This window comes from Carassius gibelio, chromosome B21 (genome assembly GCF_023724105.1).
Source record: "Carassius gibelio isolate Cgi1373 ecotype wild population from Czech Republic chromosome B21, carGib1.2-hapl.c, whole genome shotgun sequence".
Taxonomy (NCBI): domain Eukaryota; kingdom Metazoa; phylum Chordata; class Actinopteri; order Cypriniformes; family Cyprinidae; genus Carassius; species Carassius gibelio.
This window is the reverse complement of record NC_068416.1, coordinates 23,646,190-23,664,620: the sequence shown is the minus strand read 5'-3', so window position 1 is coordinate 23,664,620 and position 18,431 is coordinate 23,646,190. Positions and strand designations below refer to the sequence as shown.

Here is an 18,431-nt window from a genome sequence, read left to right as displayed (position 1 = left end):
TTATAATTTTTTTTTTTTTTGTAAATTGTAGTCATTTTAGTACTTCAACTCAAACTCATTTTATTTCAGCCAATTGGCAAGGCAAGTTTTTAGGCAGATGTTTGTCATCTAATATTAATAATTCATAAAAAGGAAATTGCAACTGACTTTACTGCTGTAATGTGACATAATTCAGAGTGGAACAACTATCAAATGAAAAAAAAATAATTAATTGAGACTTGATTTCATCGATAGGTTGATGTTTGGATTATGAAAATGAAAACAAGTTACATTTTGATTAAAGATTAGAAGGATATTAAGTAAATATCATGTTCCATGTGGTCATATTTTGCGAATTTCCAACCGTGTATATATATATATATATATATATATATATATATATATATATATATATATATATATCAAAACTTATTTTTTTATTAGTAATATGCAATATGCATTGCTAAGAATTAATCTGGACAACTTCAAAATCGATTTCCTCAGTATTTTTTTTCCCCATTTTTTTGCAACCTCAGATTCCAGATTTTCAAATAGTTGTATTTTAGCCAAATATTGTCTGATCCTAATAAAACATACATAAATTGGAAGCTTATCTATTCAGCTTTCAAATGATGTATAAATGTCAATAACGAAAAATGTACACTTAAGACTGGTGCTGTGGTTCTAGGTCACAAATATAAAAATGCATGTATGAAGCATTCACAATAAGACCAGTCACATGCATTAACAGAATAAATAGGGTCAAATTTGATTTCATGGCCTTCAAGGCTTTCTTTAACCAAACCCACACGATCCCACAAAGCAGAAACCACTCTCACTTCCATCCCAGCAGTCTTTTTAATCAGTTTAGAAATATATTTCACAATACTAAATGCACATTTAACAAAATCCAATTAGAGTTGATATGCTGCGTTAAAGAAATCTCCTCCTCTTGGGAAGATTGTGTTTGTAAAACTCAGTCAAAACAAAATAAAAAATATTCTGCTATTTACAGAAGGCACAAGGACGACAAACTGCTTTAAATCAACATTCTAAATATAATACGACATATATATCTGTACCCATGCGTCACACGGACCTTCCTCGCATGACCTGTCTGTTAAAAACATTCTATACATAACCCTGCCCAGTCATTAAAGAGACTCCCAAACATAATCATAAGCTCTCATTAGCACACAAAGCATTCTTTCTCCATTATGATGTCATGCTTTACCAGTTAGCTGAGGCTATATGGGCCAAAACACTGGAAGACACATTCTTGATGTGAAAACATATACCAGTTTTCCTTCAGAATGCTAATGTTTATAACATATCATTACAGGTACATCAAACATGAAGGTTACATTATGCTGTTGGTGTGGTTGGCATGACAAGCTTTATTTGTGTTCAAGAAGAGCAAGTCACGAAACTCTTAACTTAATGATTTACACAATTTCTAACCAGGAGCGATGCGTTAGACATTTGTCACCAGCAGGATGGTAGGAGTCTGCTGCTTGAAATCATTTTCTTAATCTATGTTTTGTCTAATTTACCTGTTAAAATATCTATCCTTTAAACAAGATCAATTCATTTGAGAAGCAAAATTCATTTATTTTAAATATAAAATGTATTTTTGTCTTAGTTTTTTTTGTTACTAAGACAAAATACACTTGTATTTCAGTTCTAATCCAGAATGCAGTGATGCTTCTCGAGTTATAATGTTTTAAGATTTTAATATATTTTTTACTACATAAAAACAATAATACATTTTTTTTTAATAATAATTTTGTTTAATTTTTAATTTTAATTTTTAGTTACATTTTTTATTTTACTTTATTAATTTTATTGAAATGTAATTATTATTCTATAAAAAAATATTATAATCTATTTATAGTTTGATGTTGCTTTATTGCATGATGCCTTGTTAGGACAGTGTAAATTATAAAAAAACATTTGTAAAGTCTTTTTAATAGAGATTAAAATGAACTCAAAATTCTAGAAGTTGTAATTGACCCTTTTGCAGGGAGTTTGATTGACATGTGATCTGTCCAATTATAATGCTGAAACTCCCATTTTTGTCCGACAAAAAAAACAGACAAGGGAGCAGATTAACGTCAGTGGAATTTAACTTGAAAAATGGTGTGCATTTTTTCCGTGGTAGAAACAAGATACCTTCTGATATTCTTTCATGTGTATTTCATGCTATAACTAGTAAAGAGGAAGACGCGATTGGTCCATGAGCCACATGATTTCTCGGACGTACAGTAGCTACAGCATTGGGTTTCTTGCAAAGGGTAAATTGTGAATACTTTAGAACTATTCACATGAATCATATTAGAACTTAATTGGACGTTAGGACAAGTGTTATGTGCAAATACAAAAAAACTATCCTGTACTGTTTTAAGCAGCAAGAAAGAAAGGAACGTTATACAAATTGTCCAATAATCATGCTTAAAAATACCAGCAGCATGTGGAAAGAAAGATGAAATTGGTTAACTTTGAGTGATATGTAATTGTATGCCAATTCAAAATGGTCAAAGGTGATATGGGTCAACCTGTGCACAACAGGAAGCTGGGAGTAGCTTCGCTCCACACAGTTTAATGCAATGGGAATTCTGACTTGAATCCTGTGAGAGGGCCTTTAGATTTCATACGATGGGATTCTAGATCTAGTGAATTCTAGAGCAGCGTTTATGTAACCCCTTTGTTCTTACATAATCTCAAACAAATGTCTATTAAACCTCATTAGGAGACGATGAACCGTTTCAAGAGAGCATTTGTCAGTGAAACCAATGAGGCAGATACAGTCAGGAAGTGGCTTTTTGCTTTGAGTAAATAAGATTAATGAAGTCTGATTTCATTTCTTTGCTTGCTCTACAAAGTTGATGCTGTAGGTGAGCTGGTGTCCATTGTCCCAGGCGTACAGAACCTTCTCTTTCGGGTTGTAATCGACTTGTGTGGTGAACCCGTATTCGTTAATGAACGGTAAATGCGGTGACGCCTCGGCTCCCGTTAGCGTGTCGTATGCATATGAAACCTCCCCTTCTCGCTGATTGTAAATGTCCACCGCGTACAGGACGCCGCATATTATGAAGCAGTTCCCGAATGAATTTCTTCGCAGTCTCGTCCTCCACGTGGTCTCCTTTTTGACAGACAGGTCACTGGGATCTAGTTTACTGACTACAATGACCTCGGCCTGTCCGTAGTCATAGTCAGCAGATGGGTAGATGACCCAAAGTCCGCTCTCGTCCACGGCGAAGTCGATATCAGAGTGGCCTTTCCACTTCCAAGGTGTGGTGTCTTCGTAGACGACGTCGTGGAGCTGAGCCCAGGCGGCTACAAACCGTTGCTTAATGTCGTATTTGATGATGTTCTTTGTGAAGGCACGGTTATAGTAAAACCCTCCTCTGTACACCACATGACCCGTTCCGATCCAGTTATAAGGCAGCTTGTACAGGTTACTCCAACGGCCTGCCACGAAAAGAGAGAGAAGTGGATCAAATGTGCACTTGTTGCTCATGCATAACAAGTCACGTTCAAACAAGAAGTTTTCTATTGGATACAGTCCATGTCACTCAACTTGAAACCTGTGAAATCTGCAAGGGCAAATGTTTCAGCCTCAAGTAAAACTCCCAGTTGCATAGATTCCTATTAAAACAATTGGATTTTGCATGCCAAAATTTGCAAATGAACAGTAAATGTGACCTAACCCTTACATAAGTCCACAAAACTAAGGAATTTTAAATGTAAAAAGTAGATTTTAAATACAAGATAAAAAAATGTAATCTTTATTTTAATATAATACTCATGACTCCCCTATGTCTTAACAAGAAATATTTTTAGAAGTATATTAACACCGATCTAAACAGGCACACAAACACACAAATCAACTGTAACATCTTCCAAACTCGTTCTCTTGTTCCAGGGCCAGACACTTACAGTTATTCAGAAATCCAAAGAAAATCCCTATCATTGTTTCCTGAAAACGATATGAAGACGTTTAATTAAAACACTCGGTGTCCTCTGTGAATTGATCTGAGTCACACAAAAGTTATTACCTCGGTCGTCTTTCATACTGTCTCAAGACAGCTGCATTTAATTCATAATAACAGCATTAAGTATGAATTAATCTTACACACCCTGTTTAAAGTTGTCCAAGTTCCGGAACTCCACAAGGTTGTTGCCGTAATAATAGTTGGTGACGTAGATTTTGGAGTCCTTGGCGGCAGGATCCTTCATCCATGCGCCCTCATTCCTGCCGTAACTGTGCTGTTTGACCGGCAGCTCGATGGAGGCCAGCGTCCCTTCACAGCTGTGCTCTTTAACTGCCAAAAAAACATCAACAACTGCACCAGCATGCAACCACAGCGATTGGATAATACATTTTTATTGGCTATTTTTTTATTCAAAGTTTAGTTTTAGTTACTTTTACTTTGCATTGTTTATTTTCATTGTATCAAATGTCTTTCACTGTAAATATACAATGCACAGGAAAATATAACTATTTTAGAAGTATATAAGTTAAAAAGCATGAAGGTTATGCGTAAACCATGACTTGGGCGTTATCAGATTATATGCAAATTTAGGAATGATATCCTACAAATTCAACCGAATAAGCAATTAATTAAACAAAAAAATGATCATGAGATTGTGTTGAAGTCTACTGTACCTGCGGAGTATGAGTTGTTGCTGGTGTTGTCCAGCACGAGTGCAATGGTTGGAGCCGGTCGCTCCTCTCTGAATATTGTTCTGCTAGTTGAAGTCGTCCTCTGGGTTGTTGTTGTTGTTGTGGGAGGAGTGGTTGTTGCTACTGTCATGGGTACTGGGCTTGTCTCTGTCGTCAAGGTGTCAGGAAATATGGTACTTTGCTCTTCCTCTACCTCTACCTCAAGCAACGTGTCCGTTTCATCAGGTCTCTCTTCACATGAAACATAAAAACAGAGAGAGATACAAATTGCCTCACATTTCACACTTAAATTAAACACTGAAAACAGAAACTGAGCAGCAAACAGTTTCAACATTGATAATAATAAGAAATGTTTTTTGAGCAGAAAATCTGCATACTGGATCAACGACACTAAAATTTCAGCATTGCTTCAAAAACATTTATTGCATATACTCAAATAAAAATATAAATTGTAAAAATATTTTTAGATATTATTGTTTTTTAATGTATTTTTTCATCAAATTAATGCAGCCTTGGTGAGCATAAGAGACTTCTTACAAAAAAATCTGAATTATTCCCAACTTTTGACCGGTATTGCATATGACCTGACAAATTCTGAAATAATAGACAAGAGCCTATTTATTTCCTACACCTGCTCTGTGTGGGTACATGAAGTCTCTGGAAACATTGTAATGCCAATAAAACTTGTTGACATGTCAAAGTTTGAGTTTTAAATCCGTTTCTACACCAACTACTCAACACGTCCAGGAAAAGATGACTTGCATCTAAAAACAAAGCATTTATAAGTTGACGTTTGAGTGAGGATTTTGCCAAACTGCTCTCCACAACAGTATAAACTCATGTTTAGTATATAACACACTCGATCTCACCAGGGTTTGTCATATTTACTGTGCACCTGCTGGGGTGGCACGGGATTGTAGGAAAGCTATGTTCACGAGAGACTGGATTCGATTACTGTACATTAGATCACAGGGTGGGACGACGAAAATAAATTGCATTTAATAATAAAAGTAATTTATGTTTATTAGAACATATTTACTTGTCTTACGCTTGGTCCGCCGGCTTTTGTATTGGCTTTGCATTCCTGTCAGAACAGATCATACTGAATCTCCATCACAGCTCTGTTATACATTATCTTAAACCAGGCAAACAAATCCAGCCCAACAGCCTAGACACGCTAACAAAGTTAAATAGACCTCAGTCTAAGGAGATGTCATAATCAATTTGACATGAACAAAGAGAAGGCTTCTGAGGTACAGTTTGTTTTAACTGACCACACAAGAAAAAAAAAAGAACAAAAATCACAATTTTAGCTGACAATAAACATTCAGTGGATATAAACAATAGGTTATGAAAATTAGAAGTGACCGTAGCGCTAAATACAGATTGAGAACAATTTAGTGAATTTTATGCATTCCCTGGGAATCAAAACCATGACATTGGCATTGCTACAAACATACTCCAATGTTTCAAAAAAGTGCCAAAGAATATTAAATATTAAAGAAATGATAATGATTAAAAAGGAAGTGTTCCTTATTTGACTTTCGTCAAAGTAAGTCAAATAAAAAATGGCATCTATTCTGACTAATGCTGTTGTTACAGTACATTCAGTTTGGAAAGATTTACAACTTGGAAATATACAACCGATTTGTCCCACGTTGGATTTTTAAATTGAGACTGATTAAAATAACAGTTTTTGTTTTTGTTTTGTTTTATTCCTTGACATTTGTGTAACTTTCTCATTTAAGGTCAATATCCAACACCCAACTTTAAATGTTATGCAGAATAAAACCTACAGATCTGAAGATTGACACAGAGGCACACTACATACAACATCTCAAGATTTCTAAAACTCAGCCTTATTTTTGGTTTTTATCTGCAAACCAAAACTGCAATGTGAGACGTTTCCAAAGTGCTAGTGTACGGACTAATCTAAGGGCCATCCGTTTACAGTAATTTAAGCTTTAATCAAATTCCCTGTGATTGTATCTAACGTGCACCAAAATAGTCAGGACCCAATTTGGGAAGCAGCGATTAGGTTACGCCTATGGATAACACAAGATTAGATCAGACCGCATTACATGTCACTATAGATGACATTGATTGGGCTGCTTTCAGAACCATAATTGTATGATTCAAAGACAAAAACCAGTGCTGTCACAATCACAAACGGCGGTAACCATGGAGTCCATCAGGCAAAAGGAACCCATCTAGGACTGGAACAGGAAGTGAGCCCGCCTGCCCAAAATGAATAGAAACACTGTTGATTTGGAGACATTTGGCTGGTTTTTGAAGAAACCCTACAGCTGATATGAATGTCATGCATGCTTCAGAAACTGAAGCTTATTCATCAGTGCGTGTTGGCTGTGATTTCAGACTCCACAGTCACTCTCTGGCTGGCGTCCTACACTAGTATCCTGTTAATGTGAGTGCTGGATCATCAAGTCCCAAGATCCTGAGATCCAGTTTCATGGCGAGATGTTCATTATGTTATAGTTCAGGGCTATAGTTCAGGGCCAAAAATATCCCAAAAGAGACAGAAATCCAACAAAACCTCCCTTTGAGGACATTCAAGGACTTCCTCATTTGGGAAACTGAATCGAAATAAATTAATTTGAAACAGTAGATCCAGTTGTTTTGGTGATCAGGACAAGATTTATTTTAGTGTTAGAATTAGCACTGGTAATATTTATAATCAGCTTTTTATAAAATCAAGTCAATCAACGGTATTAAATATCAAAGTGTATAAATTTGTGTAATGTTTAATATATAATATTTTTCATCAGCTCATCGAGCAGATTTGCGTCTGGAAAAGTAACTGTGTTGTTGTGAGTATTATGAAAGCTTATGGAACTATGGGAGCTTATTCCATTTTTGGAACAATTTTGATGTAATATCTCACAATTCTCACATTTTTCTGAGAATTATAATTTTATATCTTGCAATACAGATTTTTTCCTTAACATCTCATAATTTTTATGTCTTTTCTCTGAATTCTAACATCTCACAATTCTGTTGTTCTTTTATTTCCACAACAGAATAAAAAATATATATATATCATAATTAAAACTTTTCTTCTCAGAATTGCAGGTTTATGTCTTACACTTCTTTATACATACATATACATATACTTATACATACTATATATATATATATATATATATATATATATATATATATATATATATATATATATATAGAAATGTACTGTGAAATATATACTATAAGAATTGCAAGAAAAAAAATCTGAATTGTGAGACAAAGTTATTCTGTTGTAGAAACAAGCTTCCATATGATACAGAGAGTTTATTTCACAATTTATTCTGCTATGAACCACATAATTACATTTGATTACAAATGGGCAGGTTTGTGTGTGTGTCTGTGTGTGCACGAGTCTCCTTATTAATAACTGTATGCCAGACCAGATCCTTGTCATACTACCAGAAAACTGTTTCACATTTTCTACAGATGAAGTGGTTTATTGTCTGTTAGTTTATTGTCTATTAGTTTATTGACTTGTGTGGATATGAATGTGTGCACATGTGTTTTGGGTTATGAGAATGTGTCTGTGTTAATATCGAATTAAGTGTGTGCACTCTGGACTGGCGTGGATACAAGCAGCTGTGCTTCTATGAGGAACACAAAGGAAACAAGTTTGTCTTTACAAGAATGTGTGTTTCTGGGTGTGTGACATATCTAAACTTTTGTGGGTAAAACTGGTGAACATCTGTCCCCACAATCTGACTAAAGCTTATAGTAAAGAATATAAAGAAAATAATTGTCTCTGTCTTACCTCTTTGGTTGCCTGTCTCATCAGTTTTGGTGGCTTTGTAGTATGTGATTCCTCGGATTAGTCCTGGCTGGTTCTGTGATGGTTTGGTTTTACTGGGCAGTTCTGTTTGCTCTGGTTTACCAGCTTTGTTTGGTTTTGCGGTCTCTTTCTTCGGCTTGGCTGGCTTTTCCTTCACTGGCTTTGGTGGAGGTTTCCCCTTTTCTGGTTTCTTTGCCGGAAACTTTGAAGCATCTTTGATATTTGTCCCCAGTGTGTCCTACAAACATAACACATGTCTAGCTCAACAGATGTTAGGGATCTCATCCTGAAAACTCCATGAACACTTACATATACTTACATATTTTCACTAAGTGCAAATAGCCTGCCTTGGCAGACGCTATTTATACTAACTCCGCCCACCAAAGAGTGATTGGGGTACTCAACACTACCAAATATGGCCGTCAAATCTCAGCTCTAGTGGCGCAAATGTTAAATCCCGTACTGTGGTCATTTTGAAGTGATCAACTCGGCATCAAATCCGCCTTTCGCCAAAGGTTTTTTTTTCGCCCTTTTCAAATCTCATTATACATTGAAATAAATCTAAAATCTGTAAGGGCTTTATTGTCTCAATAAGGTGGCATGCATTTAATAATTTTAATTAATATTATAATTTACACTCAGTATGTTATTATTGCATACTGTACAACAATACTCAGGTGCAAATAATTGCCTCTGTTTACAATAAGTAGTATGAATAGCAGCTTTTTTAACGTAGTGTAAATAGAATCCATTGCTGTTTGCACACAGTATGCATATTTTCTATTTACTACCAGAGCACATTCTGCAGTGAGCTCAAATTTGATTTCCTGCACAGCAAATTAACTAGAACAATAATGTTTATTTATTTAACACAATCCATTCAAATGGCTAAAGTCAGGGATGAAAGGTCAAGACCCTTACCTGAGCTTTGCTTTTAGGGCCCGAGGCGGTGGGGTCTTTCTGCAGCAGCTGAAAGCCCAGACTGGACAGTTCTTTCTTTATGCTCATCATGATGTCAGAATGGTTCTCGTACTGCCGTAGTTGATTGGTCAGAGTCGCCACACTGTCTCTCACAAAGTCATTCTCCCGAGAGAGATTCATCTTTATCATCTGGGTGAGATACACAGCTTTAAATCACACAACTGCCCTAAATATATACAGTATGTACCAACAAATGCACTTCCATCTAAATATATTTGTATAAATAAATGCAACTGCATAAACTTTTCTAATTATTAATCTTATGCTCACCAAGGCTGCATTTAATTTGATCAGAAATACAGTGATTTTGTGAAAATACAATGCAATTTAAAGTAACGGTTTTCAATTGTTATATATCCTAAAATGTCATTTATTCCTGTGATCAAAGCTGAATTTTCAGCATCATTACTCCAGTCTTCAGTGTCACATGATCATTTAGAAATCATTCTAATATGCTGATTCACTGCTCAGAAACATTTATTATTATTATTAATGTAGAAAACAGTTGTGCTGCTTAGTATTTTTAAGGAACATTTTATACAAATGATGATAATGTGATAGATTTTGTTTCAGGATTCTTAAAGAATTAAGAAATAACAATTATTTGAAATAACACATTTTGTGACATTATAATTGTCTTTACTTTGACTATTTAATGCCTTCTTTCTGAATAAAACTATAAAAACTTTTTTTTATAAAATTATCTTACTAATCCCAGAAATGCAAAACAGAAGCATTTTCACTAGTGGTCTCAGACTATATAACTAAGGTATTTGATAATGACCCACATAGTACATGTAGTAAACCATTCGCATTGCAGATTTATACCCCAGCTTTACACTATAATGAGCTAAATTTAATTGGAAATAAAAACAGAGTGCATAAGTGTGACTATTACATGGCTGTGGTTTTGTCCTTTGGACATTTCCTCTCTCTGTCCTGCTGTTTCTTACACACACATTATTTTCCCATCCCTCAAGCCAAAGTGGAGTGGTATAATGGATAATAACTTTAGCCAGAGCATTGTGGGTAGCTACAGAATGTCCTGAGTCCAGTTAAATCCAGCCACGGCTCATTAATGTTCACATGTGTATGTTCACACGCACTCAGTAATACGATCACACTCACCTCTTCTAGGTTATTCATTTGAGACACCACCTTATTGATGTACGAGTGAACTTTGAGAAGGTCCATACTGAAGAGAGTACCTTCCAGAAGGTCCACCATGGACTGCAGCTGCACACAAAGAAACAGACTTTCAAACATGGAAACTTAGTTTTGGAGGTTAACAAAACAGCATGGGTTTCTTGAATCGGCAATGATGTTTGCAGTCTGTCATGTCAATGATTGACAATGGTAATTCATATATTCAGGTTTACCAGAACAATGCTCGTCCACCAGCTTAAAAATAAAGGTTCTTTATAAGCATTGATGGTTCTATGAAGAACCTTTAACATCAAAGCAAATTTTAATTCCAAAAAGGTTCTTTTTAGTGGAACAAGGTGGAAAAATGTCCTTTATTGTAAGAAAAAAAAATGTTCCTTTAGGAACTGTTCCCTGAAAGGTTCTTTGAAGAAGCAAAAGTGGTTCTTCTATGACATCTATGCGAAAAATACCTTTTTAAAACCTTCCCAGCAAACAAAATATGTTCAATGAATGTTTTGCTAACGTTAACATTGCTAAAGTTATTTTTTTATGTTCTCTGAATGTTTTAAAAACTTTTTCTTGGTTATACATGAACATTAAGTACACATTCCATTTTATCATTTTGAATACATTAAGGGAATGTTACTTTTGAATGTTCTCTCAACATTCTAAAACGAGACGTAACATTTAAAAACCGTTAGTCAAATGTTTCAGGAAAAAAATTCCATTAATGATTTATAAATAACTTTTAACAAACATTCTATCATTATTACTGGAAGAACATGGGTTTAAAACTTTTTTGAAACCGTTTAAGTGTAAACGGACCAAAACGGAGACTTTCTAAAACGATGGCATGGCTGCCCATGTGATCTCTGTATATCCCTGATGACCGTTTCACTGTATCATGAACCGTATTCATGCTAATTGTTGAACCTGCCAATGACTAGCAACCAACTTCTTGTTTACACTTTTACGCACATGAATGGTCACGTGACATGTTTTTGGTTAAGTAGTGTAGAACGAGATCGTTTCTGAAACACAGCTGAAACGCCAGTGTAAACACAGATCATTTTAATTCTAAAATCCCGTTTTAAAATGAAAACGTACTAGTGTAAATGGGGCCTTGGCTGGGTTTATTTTAAGTGAGTGTAGAAAAAAAAAACTAGTTTGGATTTAAACTGGTTTTTAAACAGGAAAAAGATCAACAGGAGATCAATTTCCTCATATGCTTATTGTTGACGCGTGCTGCAGAGAGTTCAGTCGTGTAACAGCTTGACTGTCATGGTTATTTACGGCTTCATGTGGCATCAACAGATATGAAGAAACTGCAGCAAAGTCAAACCAGAGCCACATGTTCTGAGCTTAACAGCACAAGATCGGCAAATGTTGCTGGAGGTGCAAATATATTAAAACCATTGTGTTTAAACACTGCCTAAAGTTTGCTAAATGATTTTGAGGCCTTAAGCAGAACCAAGTCTGGCAGGATTGTCATGAGGCTCTGTGTGTGTGTGTGTGTGTGTGTTTGTGTGTGTGTGTATCGTGGAGATATGGACTGGAATGCTCAGACAGATGGACAAAAAAGAAAAAAGACGGAAAGAGTGAGCCAGACTGGAATGGTGCAGAGGAAAGAGGACAGGTGCTATAAAGACACACTTGCACACATGTGTGCTGCATACATGAATATTGCTGTCCAACATTCTCTATTGAATAAGTGTGCTGTTAACCTCAAAAAGAGCAATTCCTTTCCTCCTTCTCTTCAAGTTAATGTCACAGCTGTGCATCAGTAGCATTTCAGTAATGTTCAAACACATTACCAAGGTAATAAAATCAATTCTAAGAATGTTTTAATAACATTAGCTGGGTGCTTTGAAAGTACATACTGATTTTAGTTCACATTAAGTTGCAAAAACATTTCTCAATGTACAAAACTTTATTTTTTTATTTTATTTTACAATTTCTTTTTTAATTTATTTTGGTTATGTGAACATTAAGAGAACATAAAATGTATTGTTTTGGGAATGTTACTTTTGAATGTTCTCTGGGTGTTCTGAAAATGCAGTAACATAGGACAGAAGAATGTCCAACTAATTACATTGCATATGTTTAAGAAAAAAACATTTCAACAATTTAAGTTTCTAAAGACTAAAGATAACGTTAAAATAATGTTTAAGATTGTTAAAATGCAATGCATGTACTCAGGAACCTTGTTAATAAAACATCAATTAAATTAAAAAAATTGCTAATTTTAGGTCATCAATACAAAAAATTTACCATTGTTTTACTTAAACTAACTGTAGTAACTATATTTTTTTCTGTAAGTAAATATTATACAAAATCATCATATTCATTTTATTACAACTTTGGCATTAATAGTATATACATATAGTAATAGTATTTACATGTGTTTACATTTTATTTTATTTTAAGATAACAATGTTCTTTAGAGATCATCTAATGTGTGTGTGTGTGTGTGTGTGTATGTGTATATATATATATATATATATATATATATATATATATATATATATATATATATATATATAAAATGCTTATACCATTTTCAAATGACTGATGTTTATTCTTTAAACAAGAACAAACTATTTGCCAGTAGGGCATGAAAGAACCTAAACTATGGTTATCATGCAAGAAATGTGGTACATTGTAACAAGATTTGTGTTTTAAAAGTAAAACCTAAACATGGCCTACCTTGAGCAGTTCTGGCGCCTGTTTCTTGAGTTTTTCCATCTTCCATTCGTTCTCGCAGGGGTTGAGAGAGGAGGGCGGAGCCGTGCAGGAGCACTTACAGTCGGCTCCGGAACTCACTGTCTCCACCGTGTAAAAATCCTCCACACGCACACTTCCTGTCCGCAAGCGAGCGCATGCGTCCCGGGTCAAAGGCCTCATGATGCACTTACAGCGGCAGTCGGACCCCTCTGATGTCATGCGGACTTGTTCCTCCCCGAAGATCTGAAAGGGAAATGGATAGAAAGTGAAGGAAATTACATCATAACCTACTTCAGTGTCACTTCCGTCAAAATTTACACACTTTAGTTCTCTGTAGAGACATGCAACATAAAAATGTCCTTATTGTAATACAGGTCAGTCTCAGTTTAACCCAAGACTTGAGTTTAATCATTGCTTTTAACTGCTGTCTTCCTGACATCAGATATGAAAGTTTGAGGTCAAGAGGTTATCAAAGCCACACAAGAATTCAGCCAGATGTGCCACAGTGACCTACGACCTCTCCTTCCCCAGCTCCACGTGTCCATCATCACTCAATTACTAAAATGTCATTAGTGGCAAGTCATATGGTGAATTTAACCCTAAAAAACCCAAATCCTAAAACACAGAATCTTTTAGCTTCAACAGGCCAACCTAAAATCAACTAGTCTGTGTTAACAAGAGTAAATCAGTCACATGAGCTGTAGAATAAACCATCTTTAAGGTTACAGAGTTACCATTCATCTGTCTTCTAGGTCATTATTGTCAAAGGACTGAGTGGAGAACAAGCAGATGGTTTCAACAGAGTGACCTTTGACCTCTGAGAACAGAAATACGGATCATATAGAATGTGTAATAATTCAGATCGGTTTAGATAATGTGCAAGTTTAAAAGCGCTTAGTCAAATTCTTGCAGGTGTGTATATATATATGAGTGTGTGTGTCTCTAAGAAGGTTTAACATCTTGGCTTACTTATATCCTCTTCAGCAATTCTGAGATCTTCTCAAAAAACGAATGGAAACACATACATCATCACACCCTGCCAGCTTTAGTAATTTAAAAGCATGAGAAAGATCTTATTGCTTGATCTACAAATCTGATAATGGTTTATGAAGGTCATGTGAGTGATTTATGAACTAATTCGCCTTTCGAACATGTTTTTTATTCTGTTGCCCCACACTTCTATGTGTGTTTGCATCTTTCTGAGGGATCAGTTTATTGACATGCTGATTTATTTAGTCACCATGGCTGTATCGTCACCCTTTCCCAGCTATTATTTAGCATGTTTAGAGTAGCAACCGAAGTCCAAACAAACAGAGGGCAAGTGTCAGCTGTGTTGTGGTAAAACAACTGAATCCACTCTGATTTCCTCGGCAGGGATGCATTTCTTCCACTGAGATGCTGGCAGCATGTCAAATCCCTGAGAATTATTTGCTATGTTGAGATAAAATTACTGGATGTTGTAGTATTATTGTTATTTACACTATATAAACATTCCGAAGGCACAATAAAAGTATTCTAGCAGTCTAAATGCACTATATTAAAATTCTTATGAAGCCATACAGCTTTGTAGAGAACAGCATTTACCTGAATTTGGAACATTAAATGAAATCAATTTTGATCAATTTTATGCATCCTTTTATGCATAATACAAATATTAATATCTTTAAAAAAAAATCTTACTGACTACAAACTTCTGTATTTTCTGTCCATGCTGAATTATTAGTTCCATCTCTGCCAGGAATTAAGAAAAAAACTGAAGCATGAGAATTTTTCTCTCAAGACCTCCATCATCCATCACTAGTTGATACAGTCTTTCTCCTCTCGTTCCTACCCCTCCTCTATCACCCCTTGAGACTACTTAAATTGGACTGACCCCCTTTTAAGTGCAATTTGTTGAAAAAATAGTTCATCCAAAAATAATAACAAAAAATTGCTGGCCATCTAAGATAAATTAGTTTCTTCGATGGAACAGATTTGGAGCAATTTAGCACCACATCACTTGCTCACTAATGGATCCTCGGAAGTGAATGGGTGCCATCAGAATGAGAGTCCAAACAGCTGATTAAAACACCAAAGTAATCAACACCACTCCAGTCCATCAATTTATGAAAAGCTGCAGGTTTCTAAGAAACAAATCCATCAAAGAGGATTTTAACTTCCCACTTAAATATGAGAACTTTATCCATAATATTGCTTTCTTGTCTGAATCAGGGGAGAAATATGCTCAGCTCAAGCACTGTTTACAAGCAGTCCAAAACACCTTGTTTCTTCCAAACATACAGCGTTTCACTTCATAAAATATTAATTGATGGACTGGAGTTGTGTGGATAACCTGTGGATTACTGTGGTGTTTTGCACCCATTCACTGCAGAGGATGCTAAATTTTCCAAATCTGAAGAAGAAACAAACTCATCTAAATCTTGGATTGCCTGAAGGTGAGACAATTTACTGTTCCTTTAAGGAATGCACAAATATTATTATTGCTGACACTTATGGGCCATATCTAGAGACCAGAATATAACAGACTCAGCCGGTCAGCAACCACCTCAACACTGTGCTGAAAAAAACTCACAACATAGTAACCATATAACAATGCCCCAGCAACCCCCTAGTACCACGGCATCGGGCGGACCATCATTCTCTTTTATTATTTTCTCATGCTCACCACAGATAACAATTTAGTGGAATGAATGAAACCAAAAAAATAAATCCGACAAGAGTGAGGATTGGGACCCTGTCGTTCTCTCCAGTGAGTCGTGACCTGTGATAAGTGCGGCTCCTGATGCATCATGATGTCTCAGTGTCGTTTTCTCATGTGCTGCTTTGTTCTTGGGAAATCAACCATTTTAGCCGAAGTGACTCGTCGCTCACACATCAGCCTTTCATCTGTCCGCCACAGCTGGAGGGCTTAAAGAAAAGCTTCCAGTGAAGTGGTAAAAACTTCTTGTTAGGTGCACTGTGAACAATTTGGGTGAAAAACTTTGAGGATATCACCAAAAAAATACATTTGGAGGGGAGATCATAATGGAAGGATACCGGAAAACCTCATGATGGATTAGAAAGCTGCTGTACTGCAGCCTGTGGGGTCTTTTTTATTTTCTCTGCTGTACATTACTCAAACGCATGATTATGCAAAAGTCTGCTTCTGATGATCAGCCTTCATGGGTTCAGTTCCAACTCTAATCAAACACACCTGTGAGTCGAGGTCTTTATGGTTTACCTGAAAATGACAGGCGCCCTTAGAAAAAAATATATAGAGCATTTGTGCTAGACAGCAATGAGATGAAATAAAGAACAAGTTGAGAATTTTCATTTTAAAATCGTTCTCCTGAGAAAAAGACAAAAAACAAACAAACATGTTTTCTCCTGTAGAGTTGGAGAAAGGTGCACTCAGAATTGAATTTGTAAAAGATACAGACAAAGTCAGAGATCTCAGTATGAACTCGTACGCTTTCTTCATCAAATTATTTAAATTGCAAAATATCAGGTTATACACTTTTTAAATAGCTTGATGCCTCACTTTAGAGGGGCTATACGTATACTATTTTAAGGCAACAGTCAAAACTATTTGAGTAATACAGCTATCAGTATTGTAGAAAACTCTATGCAATAATGAACAGATAATTGATGCAATGTGGGCTGGAAACCTCTGGAAAACCTTTAGGCAACATTTGACTGTCCTATTTTGTACTTAATATAAATATATTTTGTTTTCCTCAAAATCTTTTTGTTTTATTGGTGTACTGGAGAAAGCAACGGCAGTCTTGCAAAAAAAAAAATGTATATATTTATGGAAGTGCCTTTTTCCGAAAAGCGTATTGTGAGGTGTTCTTTTCATTTTAACACTAAGACTAAAGAGCTGTGAAAGAGGGAAACCTCTGAGCAAGCGAATCTTCTTCAGTGCAGGTGTATTAGATTATAGTTAGAACAGTACAGCACAAGATTCAGAAGCAGGACTGAAGCACCTGTTATTTTAGACAGTATGATGGTATTTTTCCCTCGCGAGACACGAACCCGAGACCTCTGAACTCGTGCCAGCGGTGCTTCGCGCGCAGTGTGTGCGCCTGCTGAAGAGTTTAATCCGAACACTTTCAAAGCGCCCACCCGTGCGAATAATCATTTCAACTAGAAAAACACCAAATCCGCTTTTATTTTAAAAACAAGCCATTACATAGACTAAACATCCAAATGTCTTACCATCGTGCAGCAAATCACATTTGATGGAAGCTGGTATTTATAAATAAATAAAACTGACTTTTTACACGCATCTGAGTAAAATAAATCGTGTTCTATATTTTAATAGATCATGCATAAAACAACTAAACGATTACCATGATTACATGTTTGTTAATAAAATAAGCGAAGAAAATATTTGTTTTTGCATGATCAGTTCTGCCATAAAATATACTGAATATGTGCAAATTAATGCAAAACACATTCTCAAACTTTTTCTCTTTCTTACCTTGCTCTGAGATGATACATGACTGGACATCATAAGCAAACACGCCACGAGCTCCACTATCCGCCACATCTCGCCGGTCTGTGAAGCTCCTCTGTGTGAATGTGCGCTGATGCGACTGCAGACTACAAACCCAACATCATCATTATCATCATCACCTCTCTCTCTCTCTCTCTCTCTCTCTCTCTCTCTCTCTCTGTCTCTCTCTCTCTCTCTCTCTCTCTCTCTTTGTCATTTGAACGCAACACCTCCATCTACTGGATGAGCAAATCCCTAAAAAAAAAAATAATGAATAAAAATAAAATATATATATAACACAATTTATACTAGTCACTATGACAAACAAAACGTTATAATTTAATGATGTATAATTTAATGATGTAAATGCTGTGGTGGAAATTATGACACAACTGCGGAACTTTTTTTTTTTTTTTTTTAGAAATTGATATATACTAAATAATTTTCACACATTAATTATAGAACTGTACATTTAGCAGGGGTGGTTCTAGGAACCCAGGTGGAAAAAGATAGGTGCTCTATTTACGTGCACTAATTTGGTACCTAACATGCAAAAAAAAAAAAAAAAAAAAAAATTCTTAGGACTTAAGATAAGTGTACTCAACTATGATATTTTGGGACTCCAT

General features: G+C 35.5%; 1 protein-coding gene across 1 annotated transcript; it reads right to left on the bottom strand.

The window, feature by feature from the left end:
* Nucleotides 1–818: 818 nt before the first annotated feature.
* Nucleotides 819–17,975, bottom strand: LOC127986475 (olfactomedin-like protein 2A). Its single transcript, XM_052588741.1, has 8 exons — nt 17,791–17,975; nt 13,311–13,571; nt 10,587–10,694; nt 9,399–9,587; nt 8,460–8,715; nt 4,649–4,897; nt 4,119–4,304; nt 819–3,450 (listed from the first exon to the last, which is right to left on the bottom strand). The coding sequence occupies exons 1-8, from the start codon at nt 17,857–17,859 to the stop codon at nt 2,837–2,839; spliced, it is 1,932 nt and encodes a 643-aa protein (XP_052444701.1). The 5' UTR covers nt 17,860–17,975; the 3' UTR covers nt 819–2,836.
* Nucleotides 17,976–18,431: the final 456 nt, after the last annotated feature.

What these genes read in the sequence shown, in the direction of transcription:
- LOC127986475 (XM_052588741.1), bottom strand. Translation starts at nt 17,859, where the DNA reads ATGTGGCGGATAGTGGAGCTCGTGGCGTGTTTGCTTATGATGTCCAGT. An exon ending in CAACAACTCATACTCCGCAG is followed by an intron (nt 4,305 to 4,648) that starts GTACAGTAGACT and finishes TTTTTTTGGCAG; the next exon opens with TTAAAGAGCACAGCTGTGAA. An exon ending in CTTGGACAACTTTAAACAGG is followed by an intron (nt 3,451 to 4,118) that starts GTGTGTAAGATT and finishes TTTTCGTGGCAG; the next exon opens with GCCGTTGGAGTAACCTGTAC.